This window comes from Petromyzon marinus, chromosome 30 (genome assembly GCF_048934315.1).
Source record: "Petromyzon marinus isolate PM22_M1 ecotype Great Lakes invasive population chromosome 30, UKy_Petmar_22M1.pri1.0, whole genome shotgun sequence".
Classification (NCBI taxonomy): Eukaryota; Metazoa; Chordata; class Hyperoartia; order Petromyzontiformes; family Petromyzontidae; genus Petromyzon; species Petromyzon marinus.
In genome coordinates, this window is record NC_133696.1 from 6,352,353 (window position 1) to 6,378,709 (window position 26,357).

A 26,357-nucleotide genomic window follows, 5' to 3' on the forward strand; every position below is an offset into this window, starting at 1 on the left:
GCCGCAGGCTGCCCGAGACACAACAAGGAGGAGCCATTTATTTTGAATTTCAAGAGCCGCGCACTGCAGTCCTTAAAAAAACAAAGAGCCGCGTGCGGTACCGGAGCCGCAAGATGCCGATCCCCCGGAAAAGCCTCACGACGGACTAGCCGAACATGTGCGGCAAAAAAAAAAAGAAACAACCTGTCAGACAGAAACGATTTCCCCCGGCAGGCAGGGTCGCATGTCCGGTGGAGGAGGAGACGGCGGCTAATTGAACGATTGATAAGCCTCCGTACAATTGACGTCGCTCACATCGGACACGCGCTCGCGCGTCTTGAGTAACCGTGGAAAATTCGCGCCGGATTACGTTTGTCATGCATGCAGATTCAAGACAGAGGCCTGCGCTGTGCGACCAAAAATGCCCGCGATTTGTCAAGCGCAAGTAGCAGGATAGGTCATGATTCACACCCGCCTGCCCACCGTCCCCATCGTCCCACCGTGATTCTACGAACTGTCAAGATTTGGGGGTTGCGATTTAATTAGTCTCGTTTTCTCACGTCTCGCTTGTGGTTTTGTCCACTTCCACCGGCCTGATATCATGATCGTTATCAACCATGATCGATCCACTGCTAGATGAAGGCCTCTCGCCGCTGCCGCCACCACCCAGGAGCAGACTCATGAATATACCAGAAGTTTCCCTTCCCTTCACCCCCCACCAGTGTAATGTAAGCATTGTGTTTTCTCATATCAGAGCTATTATTATCATGTGATGTCCTAATATACAGCTTCTGCTGTATCACCGTGCTATGAAAAGGCAGTTGAGCCAAAGTATACCAATGATACATATAATTTGCATACATTGTAACTTGAACAAATGGAATATACATACTCTTTGGTTTTTTTCGGTAAAGTCACGTAGGTAAAATAAATGAAAAACAACTCAATTAAATCACGACGTTTCGGAGGCAACACCAGCTTCCGTCTTCAGGTGGAAACCGTCACCGTGGTGGTTTCCACCTGAAGACGGAAGCTTGTGCTGCCTCCGAAACGTCGCGATTTAATCGAGTTGTTTTCATTTATTTTATTTTACCTACATGACTTTACCGGAAAAAAACAAAGAGTATGAATCCTTGCAGTCACGAAAGCTTCAAATCTAGAATGGAATATGCATGTTAATCCACTGCTGGATGATGGCCTCCCCGCACCGTGTGGGTCGTCGAGTTAGATTTGCCCTGTTGTTGCACGGCACATTGCAGCAATGGGTTTTGCAGCACTGCCCTCTGCTGCCCACAGCAGGCACGCTGCATTAATCACACAACACAGCCTTGGCCGGGCAGTGGTGTTTGTACGCTGCACGTGGCTGCTGTGATCCTGCACTGTGGAGGCTGCAGTCAGGGTTGGTGGATCACCGCACACACAGATGTTGTGAAACTCTCTTCCCGTGGGTACCGCGGTGGTGAGATGTTAACTGCCTCACTTGGTATACAGGAGGTTGTGGGTTTGACCCCTATCCTGACGCCTGTAAATTTGGAGTTTGCATGTTCTCCCCGTGATCGCGTGGATTTTTCTCCGGGTTCTCTGGTTTTTCCCTCTACATTTCGAATCAACAAACATTTAAAGCATTTGGCACCTGTAAATTTCCGCACGATGATAAGCCACTTTCGTTGGGTGATCATTTGTGGCCAGGTCGCTTCTGCAAAAGAGCTATATATAGCTCAGTGGGCCTTACCTGGTAAAAAAAATCGTTTAATGTTTTTTGAGCCGCCAAGTAGCTTTCAAAGTCGTGTAAGAATGAGCGCCGCCAGCCACAGGCCAGAGCTCGGGCTCATGGATATACCCTGAGCATGGCTGAGAGACCATGGCTCGGAGCCTGCTCAAGTACAGCATGGCTCCGAGTCACGTTTAACTTGTCTCACTTGAAGCCAGGGCCAAGCCTGAGCCGAGAGGCTTGACTGAGAAAACGGGCCTAAGAATGTAAAAGTTGGGGCGTGAGCCTTTAGTAGGGGGTGGGGAGCTCAGCCCCCTACAGCGCCCCCCCCCCCCCACTTCTGCCCCTCCCTCCCTGCCCCTACTGCTGTGACAGTTTGAATGGCTGTGCGGCTGTTGCGGCGGCTGCATGTGTGTAGAAGGGCTCACATCTGATCCTCCAGGCAGATTTTGGGTCCCACGATGTTGGCTGCCCCGGAGAGCAACCGGAAGGCGAAGTGTTTCTCCGGGCACGCCTCGGCAAGCCCGCATTTGTAACCGAGCAGCTTCGGGTCTGCGATTCAACGCACATTAAAAACAAACAAAAACGAGCAAGCAGGCAAACGTAAAGATGGGCGTGATCATATCCGGTGGCGAGATGTTCAGGGTGACATGGGTGGCGAGATGCTAAACTGTCTCGCCCGGTATGCGGGAGGTCGTGGGTTTGATCCTGACCCTGACGCCTGTACATTTGGAGTTTGCATGTTCTCCCCGTGGTCGTGTGGATTTTTCTCCGGGTCCTCCGCGGGTTTTCCCTCCACATTTAGAAAAATGCGTTCAAGAGTATTTGGCTGCTATAAATTTCCACGTGATAGCCCACGTTGAGCTATCACTTGTGATAGCCAGGCCGCTTCTGAAAAAAATAGCGACATAGAGATCGGTCGGCCTTACCTGGTAAAATAAAAAAAAAACAGTCTAAATAGTTTCGTTTTTAGAACGCATTGTGGAGGTGAGAGTTAGTGTTGGCACGGACGTCGCATGATGGGTGCGGGCACAGCAATTTCTTCCTTGGGGCACTGCTGCCAGAAGTTGCTGCGCCCACAAGTGTCTCACAAGCGCCCTCCTGTGTCTCTTCTGTCCCACTCTTCCACGATAGGCCACACATCTTAGGGGGATTCATAATAAAGGTTTTTTGGGTTAGATCGCGTTATTTATCAATGTTTCGTAACCCTCCACCACCCGACACGGCCAATCAGTAAAAAAGTTTCGATTTAAAGCTTTCGTGACTGCAAGGATTCATCTTCTTTGGTTCTTTCGGTAAAGTCACGTAGAATGAGAATAAAATAATAAATTGATAAAATAAAATAACACAATAAAATTCTCACGACGTTTCGGCCACAACACAAGCAGCCTTCATCAGGTGAAGGGACGAACGCTCCAGCGCTGTCCTCCAGACAGTCTCGTCCCTTCACCTGATGAAGGCCGCTTGTGTTGTGGCCGAAACGTCGTGAGAATTTGATTGTGTTATTTTATTTTATCAATTTCTTATTTTATTCTCATTCTACGTGACTTTACCGAAAGAACCAAAGAAGACAGTAAAAAAGTGTCATGTTGACAAAAGACAAATAGTTCACTACTTTAGCCCACCGGTGTGTTGAAGAGTAAATCCACAACATTTACAATTTTTGAGTACGACGTTTCGCTGGTAATTACATCCAGCATCATCGGGCAATTTGCCAGAATGAAGCCCTCACTTGCTCCCGGCATTAAATAGAGCAGCAGGGTGACGTCATCATTTATATCAATAACGCGCTCTAACCCAAAAAAGTTTATCATGAATAATATTGGTCGCGAAAGCCTACGTGTTAAACTGATGTTAGGGGGATACATGCGAGTACGCACACTTTAGCCCACCGCACGCGACCTGTGATCGACTAAAAGAAAGCGACAAAAACCTGTTGTTAATGTAATCATGCATGTATGTTGAACTTCTTTCGCACCGTATGTAGCCAATCGTGCTAATCGGAGGTGTGGGGGAGGGACACAAAACTAAACACAAACACCAGCTGTAAAGAAATCAGTTTTAAATCGAGATGATTTAAAAGTGCACAGCTTCCTAATATGGGAAGGAAGAGCGTTCCAGACGGCCGCAGAAGCGCATCTGAAAGCGCGCGATGCAGTGACCACCGTCTTTCTTCGATGGCTAGGTAAAAAGCCAATGCGAGGATGACCGGAGTTTTTACGTGAAAACACGACACGGAGGTTGAGATAGGTGGGACACGTTTAAATGATGGGGGGGGGCAAGGTTACAGAGTCGCACCCAAAAGTCGGAGACCAAGGGGAAGCCCCCCAAACTAGACGACAGTAATGGCGGTGGTGATGAAGAAACTGTAAGAGCGGTTCTTGAAGGTCTGTTGACAACTGTGCAACAACTAGCTGACCTAGCAGAAGGAAGTGGTGACGTGGAGCACCGATGGAATTTGCCACCATGGCTTCTTGTGCTTTGAACGTATAATTTTGTTATTTACATTTATAGATGATTTATTTCAGCCAGACGACATCGTTGGAAAATGAAAGACATGCCAGTGCTAATTTTGATCGTGCAGCCCAAAACTATGGCCCGCACAGTAAAACAACTGCAGTCTGCGCTCCCTTCAATGGAGGAAGAACAGAAAAACGCCACGAACTCTCGTCTCCTGAAGCTCTCTCTTCATCGTGACTAGGAGACCTCGACATTGGCCTTTAGCACCTGATCACATTGCCATCATACGCAAGAGCAAATCATTGACTGGTTACGCTTAGGTGTCGGGAATGGCCGTGCACTTGCAAGGACTGTACTCGTAAATGGGGCGACTCGCTCGGAGAGTCTTGTGGTTTGTTACATAAACATTTACCACGTGGCACGCAAACCTCAAAAACGAGTAAAAAAGACTCCCCCCCACCACATTCATCATGAACATCGCATTTATCGTCGTCATCATCAGCTATGTCTACCTATCCACTGCTGGACGATGGCCTTTCCATGCCATAACCACCCCGCGATGCCACAATGCATCTTCGCTCCTGTACATGAATCGACATCATCGCTCCGTCTCCACGGAGGTCGCACTCAGGCGTTTGCCTTGTTTCATTGTCTTGACCGCCGGCCATTGTCCCTTCTAGCGACGTGCCCCGTCAATCCAACCTGTTGCTCGGGATTGCTGGCCTATGACCAAATCACCCAGAATGCACCCAATTCAGTGAGATTTCGGAAGCCAAGCAGATTGAGCCTGCAGAATGCCTAGATGAGCAATCACAATTAATAACAATCGGCTGATACAGGCTACTGCTGCGGGTCTATATTGTGGGCAGCAGAGGGCAGTCCAGCAAAATCTATTGCTATGCTTCCTGCCCCTTCACCAACCCACCCTCTGGCAGTGAAGTATGGTCAAATATCCTTCACTGCCAACAGGGCATGAGAATAGCTTCATGTAGCAGTGGGTTGACACAAAAGAGTTGCAGAAAAAAACCCCGTTTCCAGTATGTATTGTGCATGGGTAATCCACAACGCCGCATGGCAGGCCACTGTTCCACCGGGCTGTCTTAAAGCTAACATCGAAGCAACGGTGACTGTAACCGAAGCAACAAAACCTTCATATTCATTCCAACCCACTACCTCACCTGCAAGGCAAGATACACAATTCACATGTGCTTGCCGAGAAAAATGTCAGAGCCTTTATTTCAACCGGGCGGCGAGAGTACATGGAGACTCAAAGCCTGTTATTCAAGAACGAGAACACATCTCTTTACAGGAGGAAGTCCTCGCTTATAAACATCGGGCAGTTCGCCAGCAACGGCTGAAGCTAGCAAGCCCCAATTCTGCTGTTGAGACCCCGATGGTCGAGACCGCTCCAGAGTTTTTCCTGCGTTGAATCGATTCACTCTCGGAAGGGCCCCCCCCCCCCCCCTTCATGGGCGATGTGTGAGACAAATACGGGAGGGAAGCAATATTTATTTATTTATTTCCAAGGGACACCCACGTGACGGGAGCAAATACGAGGCAGGACAACAAAAGAATTGCACGACAAGAAAATCAAGCGCAACGTGTAAATATCCACAACGGATTAAGGAAAGGCCAAGGAAGATGAACAGAGGTGCAAAACTTAACAGAAAGAGGATGAACACAAAGTGTTAGTTAACAAACTTTTTTTTAATATAAGTAATCAATAAGTAATCAATCTGGAGTCATCAAAGACAATATTGCCGGATTAACCCTTTCCCATTCTGAGACATCTGCAAGTTGCAGGATGGGTCCCGTTCACCGCCGAATCTCTGAAAACGCAAGTACAGTTCGTGTTCATTTTATTCAGAGGCATAGCGCCGTTTATTTTAAAGACATTGTAACCGTAGCGACACAACCGCCACCATGCGATAGCTGGCGAAAGAAGGCGCCATACGCGCCCTCACGCATTGGCCTCCTGGGAGCCTCGGTACAGGTTCAAGTTATTATTACGTTGTATGACGTACACGTACGTACATAATTGGAACGGGAAAAGGCTTGAGAGAACAGATGGTTCTTGCAGGACAGGGACGCAGGATTTGGCTCTTGAAGTTCCACGGTCGGAAGAAACTTTTGACCAAATTCGAAGACGCTCGTTCTCGGCGCATGGCAACGTAGTTTTGTGGCACCTTCTCAGATTTTGAGAACTAAAGTCCGGGTTAGGGAAAAGCAGATCGGGTTAATAATGGCAGAGCCATAGCATGCACTCTTAAAACTAACGAAGTCCAATCTAACAGATTATTTGGTGATGACGCCACTCCATTTGGCAGTGGTGGACGAGCAAAAACAACACCAAACGAACAACGTTCGTCAATAACAGTGTGGCCTTTAAAAGAAATGGGAAAAATAAACACAATAGGTGACATTTTGGGCAATTGCCCTTCTTCACAGCACATAGAGAGAGGTCCGAGAGATCAGCCCTCGTGCGATCTGTTGACTTCCTGCCCCTGCTCGAGTCAACTCAAGATCTCGGCCAAGATCTCAGCCTTTGAACGACTGCCTCCTCCTCCACATCGAAGGTTAAACGGTAAAGGTGCAGCCCCTGCAAGTGCTTGCTCATGCCACTGCTGGCATAAGGGCCATCCTCGAGAGGTGTTCGACTTATTAATTCGACGGTGGCGAGACCTCCTCGAAGGAAGGTGGCGGGTACCTCGCACTTTACCCCACCACTGCACTTAACCTGCCCACTGGTCGACTAACTGTGGCATGCCCTGCTTATACCGCTGGGCGAACAGAGGCGTTGAGGTGGGGGGGTTAGGAAACTTGCACCATTGTTAGAACTGCCGTGCCAGGAAATTCAGTTAAAAACAGTAACTTTTAAATATCTGCTATAAAAAAAAACAGTTAGCTATGTATTATTTCTTTCTCGAGAATGCTCATTTGCCACTGACGGATGTTGATGCGGATGCAATCGGGACACTTTATATAACAAAACTCTATTGCTAATAACAAAAAAGATTTAGAAACCCCCATCATCACAGAACAAGTGCAGGCCCGATAACCACGAGGTACAAACAACACGCAGACACATGTAAAGAGCACTCCGCCTTTGTGCGTTATAAAAGAAAAAAACCCCCATCGGCAGTTCCTGAACAAGTGCAGGGTGGGCCTTCTGTCAGTCACATTTGCGGTCAGCCTTTCACGTTTGCTCCAATTATTTATTTTAAGGGGACCTATAACCACACAACGCAAAATTTTCAGAAACTGCTGCTGCTGCTGTTTTTTTTTTTTTACACAGAGCACCGTAATCCCCACCGGAACGCACCCAACGCCATGGAGTTACTCACTACTAACCTGATCGCCGAGGAGTGCCGACTGTGTCTGGAGGCGACAAGACAGAGAAGAGAACAATATTCAGAACTCGCGTGGAGAGTACACCGGATCGAACACACGTGTAACCGCATCCAGGAATTCCACACGAGTGTTTTGACACTTGCGACGGTGATAAACGTTGTGTCAATTTATACAACGAATCGAGACACTCCATTGGCAGTGGTGCACTAGCACACATTGGAAAAAGTCGACAACAATGCACTAAAGAGGAGAAAATATTAATGTGTCATACTCTCCAGATAAGATATGGTACTCTGGAAAGACACACTATTACGTAAATCTGGTGCCACACTTAGACACTCCCCTGGATTGTGTAAGTGTGGCACCATCAACATATGTACACAATCCCCTGGATTGTGTACATATGTTGAACTTCTTTCGCAATGTACGTAGCCAACCGTGCTAATCGGAGGTGCTGTGGGAAGAGCAACAAACTATATATAACACAAAATGCGGTTCTAAAGAAATTGGTTTTTAAATTAGGCACCCCCAACTGTTGCTTTAAAACACGGGGGAATGTAGCGTGTCTCGCAATCTGGATAACGCGGTAGGAGGCAACGTTTCGGGCAATGGCCCTTCTTCCGGGTAGAGGTGCGAAAACTTTACCCAAGGGTGTGACGGTATCATTTTGAGGGTATAGGTTCATCCAAACTGAAATTAGTTGCCTGCTCTGTGATCTACAGACAGAAGTTGAGGCCTACTCCCCTGAACAGTTGGGTACCACAGGTAAAAATGTATCTCATAGGTTGTAAAGTTATGTTGAATCGAAGACGTACGGACAGGCCTAAGTTGAGTGAGCTGCAGCTGAAGAACTTCTAAAAAAAAGTATTATTCGACTTGTGCGACCGGTGCAGTTGAGCACAAACGTGATGCAAATTAACTTAAAAAGTCCATCCACATATGTACGGGAAACCGATTTCGCGATAATCATCATACTGGGTTGCATGGAACAATACCGTGGGAAACGGATTCTGATGTGTACACGTTCACCCACAGTTTCCCCAACCACTCACAGTAATTACTCGGTCATAAAACACGCAAAAACTTATCACCCGCGTGACTTTGAGGTGCACGACAGAGAGATGTCTCCTTCTGAACAATCGTCAGAAGGAAACGCAACCAAGGCTGAAGGTGGGCCATAGGTGGAAATTCCTCGTTCGTATGACGAGGCCAAGTATATCCATTGGGGAAACAACTAAATCAAGGATGACTTTGCCAGAGGGATGAATTAAGGCTCAGCTGATCCCTCCCCCACCACGCCCGTGCCCGAACGGGTATTGAACCTACAACCTTCCAATTGCGAGACTTTTTGTGCTCTAACCGCTGCATCCTCCCAAACAGAATGAGGTTTCTAGTTTAAGAAGATTATTTAACCTTTCCCATGAGTACGTATGCATGTTGAACTTCGTTTGCACCATACGTAGCCAACCGTGATAATTGGAGGTGCCGGAAGGGTACTGAAAGCACTGTGCATCACAAACATAAAGATATCACTCTTTGGGTCTTTCGGTAAAGGCACGTAGATAAATAAAAAATAATTTAAAAAATGTTTTATATCTACGTGACTTTACCGAAAGACCCAAAGAGTATGAATTCCTGCAGTCACGAAAGCTTTAAGTCAAGATAAAGATATACATTGTTCGCCAAGGTGTGCAAAAACTAAACAATTTATTTGTATTTTGATTTAAAGCTTTCGTGACTGCAGTAATTCATATTCTTAGTTCTTTCGGTAAAGTCACGTTGAAGGGAAAGAACTAAGAATATAATTTATTTGTATTTTACCAGGTAAGGCCAACTGAGCTATATAACTCCATTTCAGAAGTGACCAGACCACAAACGAAGTGGCTTATGTGGAAATGTATAGCACGTTATCACGGGGAGAACATGCAAACTTTAAATATACAGGGGTCAGGGTCGGGATGGCACTCACAACGTCCTGAATACCCGGGCGAGGTTGTTAACATCTCGCCACCGTGGCACCCCTAAATAAGATAAGAGGGGAACTGCTTTCGAGAACCGAACGCGGGAGAAAATAAACATGGGTTGAGGTGGTGTTTAAAACACACCGCCGCCATCGCCTCCGCATAACGAACAACACTGGGTAGGGCGTTCATGGGCATGGGTGGAGGGGTGTGGCGGGGACTTAAGAGACCTGGCCAGATTGGTTTAGTTGGTCATAGGGCCTTTGCCCTCACGCATCACCATCGCCTTCGCCGTTACATTCCGGTACTCGGTTCTCACCGTCGACGAGGAATCGCAGATTCTTGTGAAACTTGCTCTCCACCATCCGGTGGCCTAAATACAGCACCAGCACCGTTATAGTCCCGGCCAGCAGCATGCGTATCATCGCTGCGCACGCACAAACACAAACACAAACATTCACCCATGTAGCCTACACAAGAGTGCTGGGCCAAGTGCTGTTAGCGAGGCTGGCACAAGCGGGTGTGGTGTGCACGGCACCATGCCTGGGCCTCATTCGTCTCCCCCGTGCTGACGTTTTGCATGCCTTACCAGTTACTCAGTGAAGCGCGAGTAGGCAAGGTCAATGGACTGGTTCCGTTAACCGCCACCGATGTTTGCCGTGGCCGGGAAATGAAACGTGGGCCGCTGGGCTGGCAACCAAGTACGCTAACCATTGCGCCACCGCTCCACACACACACAGATATTCTCACACACGCACAAGCGCATGCAAAGCCAACTACCAAACTAAGATAAGGATTGCCATTGATTGGTGTTTCATGCACTCACTGTATGCGGCCACAACTTTGACTCTGAACAGGGAAGTCAAGCGAAAAGTGGAAACAACACGTGAGCGATGTGGGCGAGGGGAGGGCAAAGAGAAGGCTCCCGAGCTGGCTGAAGTCCGATCACAATAACCGAGATGAGGCAGAAGCTGTGGAATGGGTCACTGTCAGTGGTGATATCTTGGTGGAGTTCTTGAAGGCAGGAAGGATGCTGGGAAAGCGACCAACAGGCAGCAAAATGAGCATTGCTGCTGCTTATCAACAGTGAAATTAAGAAGCTGAAGGCCAGGGGAGGATGGACAGAGTTTGAGCCAGACAACTAAAGACTAAGATGTTAACTACCTCACCTGGTATACAGGAGGCGGTGGGTTCGATCCCGACCCTTACGCCTGTATATTTGGAGTTTGCACGTTCTCCCCGTGGTCATGTGGATTTTTCTCCGGTTCTTCCGGTTTTTCCCTCCACAATTAGAATCAACGTCACGGCGTTTTGAGTGTTTTTGGCAGCGATAAATTTCCACGTGACAAGCCACTTCGTTGAGCGATCGTATGTGACTACCAGGTCGCTTCTGAGAAAAAGCTACATAGCGCAGTAGGCCTTACAAGGAAAAAAATAAAAATAGTAAATAGTCAATGGTGAACAACGCGCAGGGAGGCAGCAGTTAAACGGGGCAATAAATTTGGTAAGGAAGGAAGAGGGCAATAAACACAGATGAGGAACGGTAGCAATAGGGTAATGCTGGAGAGAAGACATGCGACAAGGACACGCGCAAACAGCCACCACCCTCAAGCCGAAACACCAGCGGCTCATTTCATACGCGACCCATCTGACTGGGAACCGACGAGAGAGACACAGGCAACATTAACTGTGTCAGGGAGGACAGCGAAGACGGCCAGCAAAAGGGACGACAGCTGTGAGACGACATCACCGAGTTCTGGGGGCAGGGATGCACCGCTAATTGACAGAGACTCAACTAAGGAATGGAAGAAAATTCAACGGGGGAGGGACGAGCCTTTGCCCAACAGCGGGAAGTTACAGGCCCAAAGAACACAACAAGATCTGATAAGGAGCACAGAACCCCGAGATTAGGGGAAGGTGATGGTAGCTGGTGGCAGTGAATGCCCCCCCCCAGCTACCCCAGCTTAAAGTGAAACACATTGTTCGGTGATAATGCTTTGGCAGTGGCGCTTAAAATGTAGCTCTTGTCTAAGCTTACAATGGCAACACACATGGAGAAGATAAGCGATAGGCATGGAAATGATTGTGGTCACTTACCACAATCTCTTTCAAAAATAAGCAGAATTTCCATAAGTGAAGACATGGAATGGAGTTCTGCCTATGTATGCATTTGCCGATGACACTCCATGGCAATGTATAGTGATTTTGTGTTGGATACTGCCTTTTGCGTTTAACAGCGTCTAATCGTTTATATGGAATGCTCGTGTAAATAACACCAGGTAACCGAACGGCATTTTGCTGATAAGGCCCAGAAGGATCACAATCTGCCCAGAGTTTTCCTGGTTCAACAAATTCTGCTTGATAGCATTGAACCTAGAAAGCCAATAGGCTGCCCGACTAAAACATATCTTTTGTTTATATGTGAAGATTTCAAAGTGAAGATCTGCACATACCTATATCGGCAATATTGGTGGTACACCTACCTGAAGTCCTCATTGTTGAATGGGCACCGGAAAATACAATGCTTCACTTCTCCAGCGAACCAACTTAAAGAGGTCCTGAGAACAGACAGAAAAGCAAAGCAGAAACTATTACAGCAAAATAATATCACAATAAAATAAACAACACAGACATTTAAATCCTTGATCTAATAATACACGAAACCCTTTTACTCGCGGATTATATTCCCAGTCCGCAATTGCTCCAGTGGAACACCGCGGTGGAGTGAAAAAAGTTGCCGGAACGCAACACCGTGATCCGTAGAAGTTGGCACGGCTAACGCAGAGCTGCAGTAGCGGAGCTGCAGAGAAATGAGGAATGGTGAATGTCTCTATTTCGCAAATAATAACTCTTACGTTTCGCATCTGCACAGACAAAGCTGTGACCGATGTCATTTTTGCTTATTGGCATTTTTTTTAGACTGCGCCATTTGGGTCGTAGCTGAACTCACAATCGGCAAAGCAATCGCGGATTAATTTGCCCGTGGGTCACGTGCCACGTTTCCCCTCTAATCCGCAAACTTTTCACGGATAAATGGAATCGCGCAGCAACTCTTGATCCGTGGCACGCCACGTCGGTGCGAAAACATTGTCGCGGATTTATTTGGTCTAACCCTCCACGGCCCACGACAGATTACAGGATTGTCGTTGATATGGTACCGCCCCCCCCCCCACTCCCACATCAACGCAGATTTATTGAATTGCTCCTCTTTCAGTTGCCTTTCTACTCCCGAATATTTATATGGTTCAACTTTAAATTCAGAAATCGGCGTAACAGTTAGGACGCTGCAATCCAGAGCTCGCCGCCATTCAACTGGATCTTCTTGTGCGACGGTTAAAATAATGGACATGTTTATTAAATCCCTCCCACGGTATAAATGGGTACAGGCCACAGTTAGTCGATCGGTAGGTAGGTCATGTTCGGTGAAGTAAAGCGTGGGTACTCCCACCTCTTCCAACACATCTGGTCAGCGTGGAAGAGTAGGCCAAATACCCTCTAAAGCTGCCACTTATGGAGGCTCTTCCCGCCAGCAGTCGCCTGAGCAAGCAACTTCGGGACCGTACCTTCCTGCTTAAATCAGAGCTGGATTATCCGATTACGCTCCCATTGATCAGTTCGATCACTCAACTAATCAATAATGTGCGGAAGGAATAGCCCAGCCTGCGTTTCCACGTGCCGCTGGACGGGAGGTGATGGTGAGGGGGTGGGTCTTGCTGACGTCACCGGCGCCACTAGAAGCGGTGCCATTGCGTGCCGTCACATTGGGGGTGTGGCGGGATGGGGTGAGGGGGGGTCCGCCCTTCGTTAAGGTGCCCGAATTAATCATCCACCGCAAAAATCAATGGCATTTGTTTTTGATCAACTGACTTCTTCGACGATTGCTTTGCAGATAAGCTTTAACCAACGAAACGTTTATGTAAAGAAAAAAAGAGTTAAACACAAACTTTCGCCGTGTATGAAAGGGTAGAAAGTGCCACAACTCCGGTCTCGTGGAACGAAAATGGGAAGTGTAAATGTCGATTTACAGCCTTTTGTCAATACATGGCTGGAGGATGCCACATCCCCCCCCAAAGAAGTGCAGGTTAGTGATGTGGATGTTATAAGACCGCAAGCATGCACGATGCAGAAACCACAGACGTACCGTACAAGAATGGTTCTTGCCACACTGTTTTCTGCAGCCCACAAACATTTCCCCAGAAGACGGCCTTCAACAAAAACCTGTTCGGCATCGTCAGGGGTCGACAAACTGCGGTTCTTGAAGGACCGCTCCGTGACGTTATTCACGGGCTTTTCCAGCTCTCGAAATATTGACTTTTTTTTTTTACCAAAATTAGAAAAAAATGGTTCTTGCTATTTTTTGTTGCCGACCCCTGGGCTAGGGGGGTTTGTGCTAAAGGTAGTGGCGTGGTGGCGAGTCCGACAGGTGTGTGTGTGTGTGTCTGTTCGTGAGCACCTATGGAAGCCGCAACGGCACACAAGGGCTTGTGGGTGGCGGTGTGGTCAGAATTTGCACTTTGACTGACTGTCTCTCCCACGCTCATGTTGACACAACCACACCAGGAGGAACGTTAGACACAAAGACGGCTTCGTGACGTTATTAACGCGCATTTCGTCTCTTGAAATATTTCTATATTTTTACCAAATTCTAAACGAACGGCTCTTCTTGTTATTTTGGTTTGCCGACCCCTGGGCTTGGTGGTCACGCATCCAAAGCAATTACTCAGACTCTACTCCTACTCCGCTTTCGAGATAGGGATGAACTCGGACACGCTGCCGGTGATTTTGACCAAAGGCAGTATGTCGACAATGATGACGATGACGGTGAGAATGCACTGTAAAGGGAACGCAATAAGGTTTTAAAATGTGCAAAGCAACATTTCAGTCCACAAACATAGTGTGTGTGCAGTGATGAAGCATACAAATGATGGTACATCTTCTTTGGTTCTTTCGGTAAAGTCACGTAGAATGAGAATAAAATAATAAATTGATAAAATAAAATAACACAATAATATATTATAATATTATAATATATAATAATATATCACAATAATAATATAATAATATAATAAAATATATAATATATTATAATAATATATTATTATATTATAATATTATTGTGTTATTTTATTTTATCAATTTATTATTTTATTCTCATTCTACGTGACTTTACCGAAAAAACCAAAGAAGATGAATCATTGCAGTCACGAAAGCTTTAAAACTAAATTTAAATGATGGTACCGTTTTGAAAGACATTTTCCAGTTTTTCTACATGACAAGCGCTGGGTGGAGTAATCTCGTGAGGGGGGGGGGGGGACAGACAATTATTTATTTTATCTCATTTAAATATATTGCCTGGAAAATCCCTTGAGATGTAACATCTCTATAAAGTAAACCATGTTTTATTTGACCAGGTAAGGCCCACTGAGCTATATAGCTCTTTTTCAGAAGTGACCTGACCACAAATGACAGCTTAAAGGAAGTGGCTCATCGTGTGAAATTTTTATAACAGCCAAATACTCTAAACGCATCATGTTTATAAATGTGAAGGGAAAAACCGGAAGACCGGGAGAAAAATACACGCGACCACGGGGAAAACATGCAAACTCCCAAGCATACAGCAGGCGTCAAGGGTTGGGTTCGAACCCATGCTTCCAGAATACCGGGCGAGGGAGTTAACATCTCGCCAACGTGGCGCTCGTTTTTCACAAGCAAGTCCGAGGTGTCACGTGACACACAGAGCAACACGAAACCACACATTAACAAACACAGTAACATATTTAAATAAATCATTATACCTTCATACTATGTGTAACTGTGTGTCAACCATACTGGCTATAAACTATGTGCTGTAAACATTTTTTGACGAAGTACAGATTATTGAAAGCACTCCCCCCATCCCCATCCACCTGTATTTAACAGCATGAATTGAGTATTTAAAATCTAGTTGTACAGAATCACCTTAAATTATGACTTAAAACTTTCGTGACCGCAGGAATTCATATTCTTGGTTCTTTCGGTAAAGTCACGTAGAGAGAAAATAAAAATTAAAGAAAAAAATAAATTCAAATAACAAATAATTTTTTATTTACATTTTTTTCTACGTGACTTTACCGAAAGAACCAAGAACAGAATCACCTTATTGAAAAAGGGTTTCTCCATAGCAAGACATGATCTCTCCAAAGGGCTGTAAAAGACCCCACCGGTCAGTTGAGAATAATATTCTACGAGACAATCTCTACCAAATTATGAGCAGCGCCGTCACAGCCACCTTCAATTGAAAACTCATTTCTTTAGGGAGAGTTAAAAATACATTTTTTCGAACAGTTTTTTTGTGTTCAGTTTGTTGTCCTTCCCCCGCACCTCCGTTTAAGCACGGTTGGTTACGTACGGTGCGAAAGAAGATGGCTCTCCGTAGTACTGCACTGTAGACTATTCTCCAGATCATAACATGACCATGTTGGCCAGTGCAGGTTAGTGGAGCGGGGGGAGAGGTTCAGAACTGGTTAATATATCAAAGCCATTGATGTTAGTTGTGGCCGGGAATCGAACTCGGGTCACCAGGTTCGGAGTGCAGGTCTTAAATCACTGCGCAGCCGCCACTCCTCCTATGTGCTTTGCGTTATTTAAAAAAGAATATCCAAGACCATGATGTTACCGCAACCACATACGTTGACGGCACGTATTCCAAAACAACTACCGTCGTTCGCAATTTAGTGGTGGTGACATCACCACGACGCTTGTGCCAAGCTAGGTGCACCTTAAGGCCACGTAAAGTGTTGAAGGCCTGCTGACAGGTCACGGAACAGATCCAGGTGGGTTGATTAACTGAGATGACTTGCAGATGCATCTGTGCTCCCCACTCTGGCAACTTGTTGCGTTTTTGCCGACCGGCACTCCGCTCGTTGTGAACGTCGCTTCTCTGCCCTCCGTTGTTGCTGCAGGGCGACTGCCTCCAACTACCCAGAAGCAGCATTCATCACGAGCCTCCTCCATGGAGGTCGACCTTGACACCGCTGGTACCATTCATCGGCAAGTCCATTCGGCTCCACATCCTTCTCTACCACATGAGTCCATCCAGGGGCGGAGCCACAGGGGGGGCTGGGGGGGGGGGTTCAGCTCCCACTGAAATTTTGGGAAAGTCGGTAATCGGGATAACCGGATATCTGGCTGCTGCAAAATGCAGGCTGCCACCTTGTGCTGCCCTGCAGGCTGCTTGAGCGGCAGCCTTTCTAACTTCTCGAACTTATTAGCCACATCAGCGACTCCTACCTATTAATAAACTCCGCGTTCAAATCCAATATTATTTTTTTATACATTTGTGGCGCCCATTGAAAAACATACACTGGATATCTCAGAAAATTGAAGTCAGCCCCCCCAAAGTCAAAATCCTGGCTCTGCCCCTGAGTCCATCTCTTGTTCTAATCTGTACCGTGCCCCTTAAAGTCCACTCTATCCAGCCAACATATTCCAAACACCCACCAATACATACGACACCTGTAGTGTACAGTGTAATGAAAGGGAACTTTGGAAAGTTAAACAAATTAAACATTAACAAGCAAATTTTCTTGTTGTAGTTTTCACACCTGATGATGATTGCTTGTGTTGCAGTCGAAACGTCGTGAGAATTTGATTGTTTTATATTTTTATCATTTTGTTTCCCCCGTGACTTTACCGAAAGAAACCAAGAATATTAACAAGCAATATGAAAAAAAAACTACTTAAGTGTACTACATTTCTTATCTTCAATTGATAAAATAATTTATAGTACTGCAATATTTTAGCCCTCGCAAAAAACAAACAAATACGTTTGCCTTCCGACAAATGCCTCCTACAGCTGTCTCACCAGCCGTAATCTACCCACTGCTTGATAACTCTGGCTATCGCCTGATAAAGCTGGTCGTAATCACCAGGGAAACCTCGTACACGAATTGGAAATGTTGCGGGTTTATTCCCCAAAACACCAGTGTGCTCAAGTAGTAAATAATTAGATACTACTTGATCAGTTACGCGACAAACCTTACTAATTGGCTGTCCGGTGGTGGCGGGTTTTAATGACCCATTTATATTTACGCAATCTCACCCAAAAAAAAAAACCCCTTTATGATGGATAATATTGGTCGCGAAAGCCTACTGCTGTGTTAAACTATACCCACCAATGGCTATCATCGATCCATTCTTGCAATGTGTGCTATCCAGGCCCGTTTACTTTTCTCAACAGTCAAGGTTACGCGTTTAACTTACGTTATCTCTATGCCACATTCTCTAAACCGCCTCTCCGTCTGTTAAATCTAGTTTACACACTTTCCAGTTGTTGTTCCGCCTGCAGAACTGCCGTTAACCAGAAATGTCAATAATGCTAAAAAAAAATCTTCCTTGTCCTCCCCGAAGACAAGCCGTGTCATGGGTAATGGGGGGGCTGGGGAAAATTCCACATCAGATAATCGTCCGGAGGATTCAAAGTTTACGACGTAACTACAGAAAGAAACTTAAACCATAAACATCGTTGTGCCGATGAGCAAATCACCCAGAATGCACCCCATCTTATCAGATCTCACAAGTGAAGCAGGGAAGAAGCCTGGGTTAGTCATTTGGATGGACGATTAACGTGCAAGCCCTGTTGGTTGTCACAGCCGACTGAGGAGTTGTACCAAGTTTGTGGGCAAGAGAGGGCAATGGTGCAAAATCTTAAGTTACATACATACGCTACACCAACGTGTGTACGTATGCATGTTGAACTTCTTTCCCACTGTACATAGCCAACCGTGCTAATCAGAGGTTCGGAGGGACGACGACAAAAAAAAACATTGACGATGCTATCCACCGTTCCCAACTCTCGCATGTGCCACTGTGGTAAAGTATGTGGAGGTCACCTCAACGACCTGCAATGTCCTGGGGGGGGGGGGGGGGCCCTCGTCCAGGAGTGGATTGACAAAAGGGCCGAGCGCGCCGTTGAGAGCTACGCTCCGCCACCAGAGCGGACATGCTAACAGAATTTCGGTGAAACCTTGGATTGCGAGCGTAATTCGTTCCGGAAACGTGCTCGTAATACAAAGCACTCGCATATCAAAGCGAATTTCCCCATGAGAAATAATGAAATATAAAAAGGTATTTTGTATTAATAATTTTTTTTTATGAATACAGTATTTTTTGGGTTGTGGAACGAATCATCTGAGTTTCCATTACTTTTTATGGGGAAATTCGCTTTGATATACGAGTGCTTTGGATTACGAGCACGTTTCCGGAATGAAATCCAAGGTTTAACTGTACAAGCGTGTAATATTTTGTACATGTGATGCATATTCATATATTTTATACTCTTAAATTGTGAGGCGTTGAAAACATTGTCATGATAATGAACAGCAGTTTGTCAAATCCACTGCGAAATGAATGCCTCCCCATGCCAGCCACAGAGGGTTATTTTTTTACCATACTTCACCACACTAATGGGTACGAACTGGGGTTCAGATATCACTCAATCACTAATGTTAGCCAGTGTGGTTAACCAGTATTTTTTTCACAGGCTTCGCGTGATAAGGAATGAATGAATGAGAAATGTACGACCATGTCACCTTGACATGCCCATGAATCAGAATCTTTATTTATACAAGATGAATCTGATGAGCTATAAAGCTCTTTTTCATAGATATCCAGTAGTTAACACCTTGTCGTCTAGTTCAGAGCCGTGAGCTAACCACTTTTCCACCGCTCCCCATGTGAAGTCGGTGATTACTTATGTACAGTAACGTGTATTCAATTCACTTCCTTTAAGAGCAGCTATGAACATGTCAAGACAAGACGTCTGTTTTGCAAGGGAGACCAGGGACAAACGCATCCTTACAGCAATAGGTTTACGTGCAACAAATTAACGTTGCAGAATTAAGCACACGGTGTGTATATGTTGAACATCTTTCACACCGTACGGAGAAAACGATGCCACTTCCATACAGTGGTGCACTGCATGGAAGTAAACGCGTTCCAGTGAAACAGGAACTCTAAAGATAAGCGTTTAATTTTAACTACACTGTGGAGATATTGTATAAAGCTGGCCAAAAAAGTTAATAATATAATTTTAATATTCATATTCTTGGTTCTTTCGGTAAAGTCACGTACAAGGGAAATAATCAAATAATAAAAATATAAAACAATAAAATTCTCACGACGTTTCGACTGCAACACAAGCAATCATCATCAGGTGTGAAAACCACAGCAAGAATATAATTTAAGGCCAGATATTGTTTTTCAACTAAAGTAAGTTTTGATTTTGCATGAACTCTTTTTTTTTAGTGAACTTAAAGAGCATCAACTCTTTACAAACATGTGTTCGTCGAATGCAAGTTTAGCTTCAAAATGTTGCCGTATTGACATTCGCACTATGGATAGGGAAGTGGTTTAGACAGGTTTTTTTTATTTGCATTTTTGCGCTCTTTAAATTTCGATTGTGTCAATACAAAACGAATAGCAATGGCTCGATTCTGGTAAGGACTAGCAATGACAGACTTGTACTCGAGTTATGGAATAGAAGAATGGCATAACACTCTAGATGGTGAGAGAGACTGAATATGGGATAGAGTTGAGGTTGCCATATGGTTTAAAGTGTTTGGACAGGTCTTCTTGGTTCTTTCGCTAATGTTACGTAGAATGGAAATAAAATAATAAAAATAAAACATAATAAAATAAAAAATGAAATTGCTTTATTTTTATTATTTTATTTCCATTCTACGTGACTTTACCGAAAGAGCCAAGAAGATGAATCCCTGCAGTCACGAAAGCTTTAAATCGAAATGTTTGGACAGGTTTAGCGGTTCTACTTCAGACCTGGGGTGTTAGGATAGGAGATAAATGTAACAATCGTGATAGTGGATGCGTGAGAGATAGGGGTATGGTTGGTGTTAGGGTTATTGTAAAAGACAGGCATAGGGGTAGTGTTAAGCGGTAGAGTTAATAAAAGGAGAAGGGGGTTAGTGTTAGGATGAACTTAAGAGGGGTTAAGAGATACAGAATTTAGTCAGTTAGTATTAAGGCCAGAGACAGTGATCATTATATACAGCCCTTGTCAAACCACTCTTGGATTTTCCGACTATACTTTACCACACTGCTTGATTACGGATTTCTGAAAGTGTGGTGCAAAGACAATGGGAGAATAGAAATTATACTGCCTTCCCCTGTCCACAGCGTAACTTCGCAGCCTTCGGCAGCTGTTATGCATGGAGGTCGCCCCATCCATGCACGATCTAGGCTCAACCCTGCTTAGCATCTCAAGATCAGATGAGATCGGGCGCATTCTGGGAAAAAAGCTATATAGCTCAGTAGGCCTTACCTGGTAAACTAAAATAATCTTTAGTTTAATATGTCCATAGGCGCGCCGGGCATGAAGGGGAGAATGGTTACGATGTTGGGAATGAGAGGGTGATGAGAGGGGAGGGAAGGAAAGGAGCTGGCTTTAACTGCACAGAGGAAAGGCTGTGTTTTTTTTTTAATAGGGGAAAGGGCGAGGGGTAAATAATAAAGGGGGCGGGAGTAGCCAAACAGAAGCCACGTGATTTCGGGGAAGCTTGGGCTGACATGGACTAACATATAAAAAAATGTTTGTTTCAAATCGGGAAGTGATAAAATTACCATTATTCGTTTCTATGAGGGCAGACCAAACTGATGTGAACAATTGCAGACACATTAGTCTATCACAAAAATATGAATTCTTCACAATGGTCACAGAGACCCAAATAATGAACAATTTAGAATTTAACCAACCAAAGAAATTGTAAGCTGGATTCGCAAAAAACTTGTTTTCTACCAATGACACATTGTACTGCTAATCAGATTCTTTAAGAGACAAATTAATCATCTGTATATTCATATATAATTACGACTGGCGTTTGTAATCTATAAACAGGCATTCGAGTTGGTGAAGATTGATGCAGTTATCCAGATTCTCACATTTCTATATATCGACTATAATACTGGTAGGAAACGTAGTGGACTGGAAGCCCGACCGGGATTAATTCACAGGAGGCAGGGGATTAATTGTGTATGTCTGTGGATGTCTGTCCACGTGGGAGGGGTGGGACTGGGTGGAGAGGGGAGGGTAGGGAGGGGCTGGGTGGGGAGGGGCTGGGTGGGGAGGGTCGGGCTGGGTGGGGGGTGGGAGGGGTGGGGCTGGGTGGGGAGGGGCTGGTCACCCCGTGGTGCCCTTATAAAACTCAACGTTTAACCTACTCACGCCGGCTTGTGCCCGCCCTCACAGTCGGGTATATTGTGCGGAATACACCACGTGCCGCCATTGACCCTGGCCATTGACCGAGCAACCCAACGTTCCTACCAGCTCCCTCCGCAGAAATGTGTTCACCCAGGAATGTCTGTCCTTAACGCTCGTGACGTCACTCCACATCGACCAGCCCCCCTAATTAATAATCATGAGCAGTCGACGTCCTCCAAATGGACACCCCCCCACACCCCTCCATTATTAGCTATGAGCCAAGAATGTCCGTGTGCAACGCTCATGACGTCACTCCACGTCGACCAGCCCCCCTCAAAGGTTACGTCCTCCACATGGCCCCCACCATGAATAATCATGAGCAGGTGACGTCACTCCACGTGGAGCACCCTCCCCCCCTCATTAATAATCATGAGCAGGTGACGTCCTCCAAATGGACACCCCCCCCCTACCAATAAGAATAATTAGCGGCTGACGGCACTCCACTTGGGGGAGGGGCGAGGCACCTCCTCCCCCCTCCTCAGCGTCAACTCACAACCCTCACTACACAGGCAGATCTCCGTAACGCTGTTGAGACACATGAAAAGGACGTCATGATGAACAAGGGATTATAGCCTTAACATTAAATAAGTCTGTGTCACCGCGCCCTTACAAATTGGACATTAATGCAATGAATATCATGTGGCGGTTTGCTTTTCGCTTGCAAGTTTCAGATTTACTGCAATACACCCGTCCTTGGACGGGCAAAAGGCAAGTAGCAAACGGTTAAGAATTACGGGAAATCAGTCAACAACTTAACAATGTAGGGCTGAAAAGCCGGGTTAATGAAAAACATGAGCAAAAAAAAATAAGTTACAGAGCAACTAAAGAACAGAAAATGCTTCGTTACTTTGAGGAAGACAACAGAATACCGATGTGTACATCTAGGGGCAAATCATCAAAGACTTGAAAGGGGATCAAAATTATATTATTAGCTCTTTCGGTAAAGTCACGTTGAAGGGAAACAATAAAATAATAAATTATATATAAAACAATAAAAATAAAATCATAAGGCAGGAAGGAGTGCTTTTCTAAATTTGTAATCAATAATACAAAATGACATAAGGAACGTCTCTGAGGATAGTATTACATCAGTGCATACGAGGTCAGCAATAGTAGCCAGACAATATGATGACCCAAACAAAATGGAACAAAAACTAAAAGTGCACAACAAAGCAATGTGCACGCTGGACATTACTGAGAAACACAAAGACAAACGAAACTACACACGGACCAGAGAACAAACAACAACATTAGAGGCTTTATGTTTGATTGAAGTAGACAAAGTGTAGCCTTGGGGGCAGGGCACCATCGCCAGAAGGGGATGATGACCAATGGTGAAAAGTGACCTGGGGCGCCACGGTGGCGAGATGTTAACTACCTCGCCTGGTATACAGGAAGTCATGGGTTCGATCCCAACCCTGACCGCCTGTGTATTTGGAGTTTGCATGTTCTCACCGTGGACGCGTTGATTTTTATCCGCACCCTCCTGGTTTTCCCTACGCATTTAGACTCAAACATGCGTTTCGGGGGGTTTTGGCTGCTGTAAATTTCCACGCGATAAGCCACTTCTTTGGGCTATCGTTTGTGCCCAGGTCGCTTCTGAAAAAAGAATAGCTATACTAGCTTTACCTGGGTAAAGTAAAAAAAAAACAAAGTTTCCAATTTTTGTGATGGTTTATAACAGAATGGCATCAAGAAGGACGCAACGCCCGAGGGGATGTCCAACCACGGAGATGGAGCGATGGAAACTCCGCGAGCGTGAAGCTGAATGGGTTGCACCATCGACCGTGAGGCCGGGAGGGATGGCGATGGCTTAGGGGAGGGCCTTGGTCCAGCAGTGGATGGAGCACGGCCGTCGATGACGTTGATACAAAACGCCGTCGGCAACGTGACGTTCACAATACAACACGCGTGCTGTGGTTGCGTACTAAATTCACGGCTGAGTCGACCTAGAGGACGGCCCCACAACCGGCTTGGACTTCAAGGGATAATCCTGAACAGAGGTTGCGAGCAGACGGGTCAAGGCAACAGTCAAATACCGTGTCGATCATTCTTCCGACTGAAACGGATCAAAGAGGGGCATTATTACGTTATGTAATAATATAATCATGTGGACAATATGACCCCGGTCTGACTCGTTCGATCCGGAAGCTAAGCTGTGTAGTGCCTCGAATGGGTGACCACCATGCATAACAGGCGCTATAGGCTGCAGGCGCTAAGTGGTGCCCGGCCAGGGCAGTACAATTGTTGTACTGCACCTTCTATGCCCCCACGTATATTGATCCCCAACGCAAACAAATTAAATCGTGATAATCGAATCGCAAATCGTATCGAACGACTTTAACGCGGCAGTATTGAACTTTTTTTTTAGCACTCTACATTGCCTCACTATGATCGTGACGGTGTAATCTGATATACACTAGTATGTTCTAGAAGGGATAGATTGCTGTGACTAATAGAATACATTCTGAACACGGGGACCATCGACCTGGTGTGAGATTTCATTAACATTCTTAGCGTGTTCTAATCAGGGCTAAAGAGCCGTCTGCGCGAGTGATGTCAATAAATAAGACGCACTAGAATCCAGACCATCATCATTGTTCGAATCGTGTTCGAGAAGCGATTTTAAACACAACTTTTGTGCGTGATCAATCACGGCCGAGCAATGCCATGAGAGAACGACTGGTTGGTTTACATTCTTGCCGAGTTCCCCAGAAGGACGATAAGAAGAAGAGAGAGAGGGCGAGGCAGCGGGGTGCCTGATGCAACTTTTTGAATTACAATCCAAGCCAACAAAAGTGACAATCCTCTCCCGGCGTACACTTTAAAACCCCGCGACGTCAAATCGTAACGTTCTATCCAGACTATTGTGCACTGTAACGACGTCCTGATATAAATATACATACACGGTGTTGCGTGAGTGTGTGTGTATATGACATTTGTAAATATAAGCAGTGCATAGTAACAACAATTGGAACCCACTCCCAAAAACACGGGTTTGAATTTTTGCCCACCGTAAAAGAAATGTTACAGCTCAAGAGATGAAATTGGTCATCGGCTAATTGGGGATGCATCCGAGACAACCTCGCATTGTTAAACATTTGCAGCGCAATATATATCTCTCTCTGTGTGTATATATAAAAACCGGTGAACCCACAAAGACATCTAGTGTGAATAAACACGCCACTCAACTGGGCTTAGCGGTACAGTAGTAGTACTGAGGCACACACACACACACGAGAATCGACACGGCGATACGCTATGAACGTTTTCACCGCTCACACGACAGCCTCCACCCACCACCATCATCATCATCCACTTACCCGAGGGTCGATAAAATAGTTACAGCCAGTGATGCGTGCGTGTGTGCGTGCGTGCGCGTGTGTCTGTGTGCGGAGACGTTACAGCGTGTGTCTGTGTGCGGAGAGACGTTGGAGCGTGTGTGTGTGTCTGTGTGCGGAGAGACGTTGCAGCGTGTGTCTGTGTGTCTGTGTGCGGAGAGACGTTGCAGCGTGTGTCTGTGTGTCTGTGTGCGGAGAGACGTTGCAGCGTGTGTATGTGTGTCCAGCGCGATGGTCACGATGTCAATGAATAGGGAGGAACGCCAGGGAGAGAGAGCGAGCGACGTTCATAGAGGACGCGTCACGGTGACGCCGTGGGGAACGCACACCCAGACGTGGCTCGCCATGCCAGATCCGCGGGGTGTTTTTACCTTCAGACGTTGATTTCGTTTCACCTTCAACGCGTTTCGTTTGCGGATTATAAGACGCACCCGATGGTAAGACCGCACCCCCAACCCCAACCCCGCCCGCCACCGCCTGCCCCCCTCCCCCCACACCAATCGTTTTTGGTGTCAATAAAGATATACAAATCGCACACGCACGAATCCTTACCGGATTATAAGACGCACTGAAGAGTAAGACGCATCACCCCACCCCCTCGCAAACAATTGTTTTTGGTGTCAATACAGATGTACAAATCGCACACGCACGAATCCATACCGGATTATAAGACGCACTCAAGAGTAAGACGCATCACCCCACCCCCTCGCAAACAATTGTTTTTGGTGTCAATACAGATGTACAAATCGCACACGCACGAATCCTGACCGGATTATAAGACGCGCTCAATAGTAAGACGCACCACCCCCTAAAAAACAATTGTTTTTGGTGTCAATAAAGATATACAAATCACACAGACGAATCTATACCGGATTATAAGACGCCCCCCCCCCCCCCCCCAATAAAAAAAACCCTATTTGTACCCGGTGTCAATACAGAAGTTGTACAAACCTGGTCACACTTGCGTACCTACGGGACTATAAAGACGCATCCACAACTTGATGCTTAAACACGGTGGGAGGTGTGTGGGGGCGGGGTGAGGAGCGCGTCTTACAATCCGGAGCATGTGGGAGTGATCGAGCGTGGGAAATGTTATTTTAATACGTTCGGGTAGTAGTGTTAGAAATAAATAATAAAATTAAAGACAGTACGAGGAAGCCTTGAACAAGACTTGTTTTTTTCCAGCCCATCCACAGCAGTCAGCAACTCGCCGTCCTTATGTGACGGGAAACTCAACCGCATGAATAGATCTAATGTGTTCTCTCTGTGTACGTGTGCAGCCTCTTGTCAATCCACTGCTG

General features: G+C 45.9%; 1 protein-coding gene across 4 annotated transcripts in view; it reads right to left on the minus strand.

Moving 5' to 3' along the window:
• Positions 1-25,517, minus strand: part of LOC116947515 (protein FAM3C-like) — a 39,626-nt gene extending 14,109 nt beyond the window's left edge. The window contains exons 1-5 of one of the 4 annotated variants that reach the window (XM_032963349.2): positions 25,428-25,517; positions 11,946-12,020; positions 9,782-9,889; positions 7,502-7,528; positions 2,119-2,242 (exon numbers count right to left, since the gene is read on the minus strand). In XM_032963349.2, the coding sequence (XP_032819240.2) occupies positions 2,119-2,242; positions 7,502-7,528; positions 9,782-9,889; positions 11,946-11,958 (272 nt within the window). In that variant the 5' untranslated portion in view covers positions 11,959-12,020; positions 25,428-25,517. Of the gene's footprint in view, positions 1-2,118; positions 2,243-7,501; positions 7,529-9,781; positions 9,890-11,945; positions 12,021-13,603; positions 14,295-20,779; positions 20,804-25,038; positions 25,373-25,427 lie in introns of those variants that run through there. The other 3 variants (XM_032963348.2, XM_076070660.1, XM_032963351.2) reach the window with 3 other exon arrangements.
• Between the last annotated feature and the right edge of the window lie 840 nt (positions 25,518-26,357).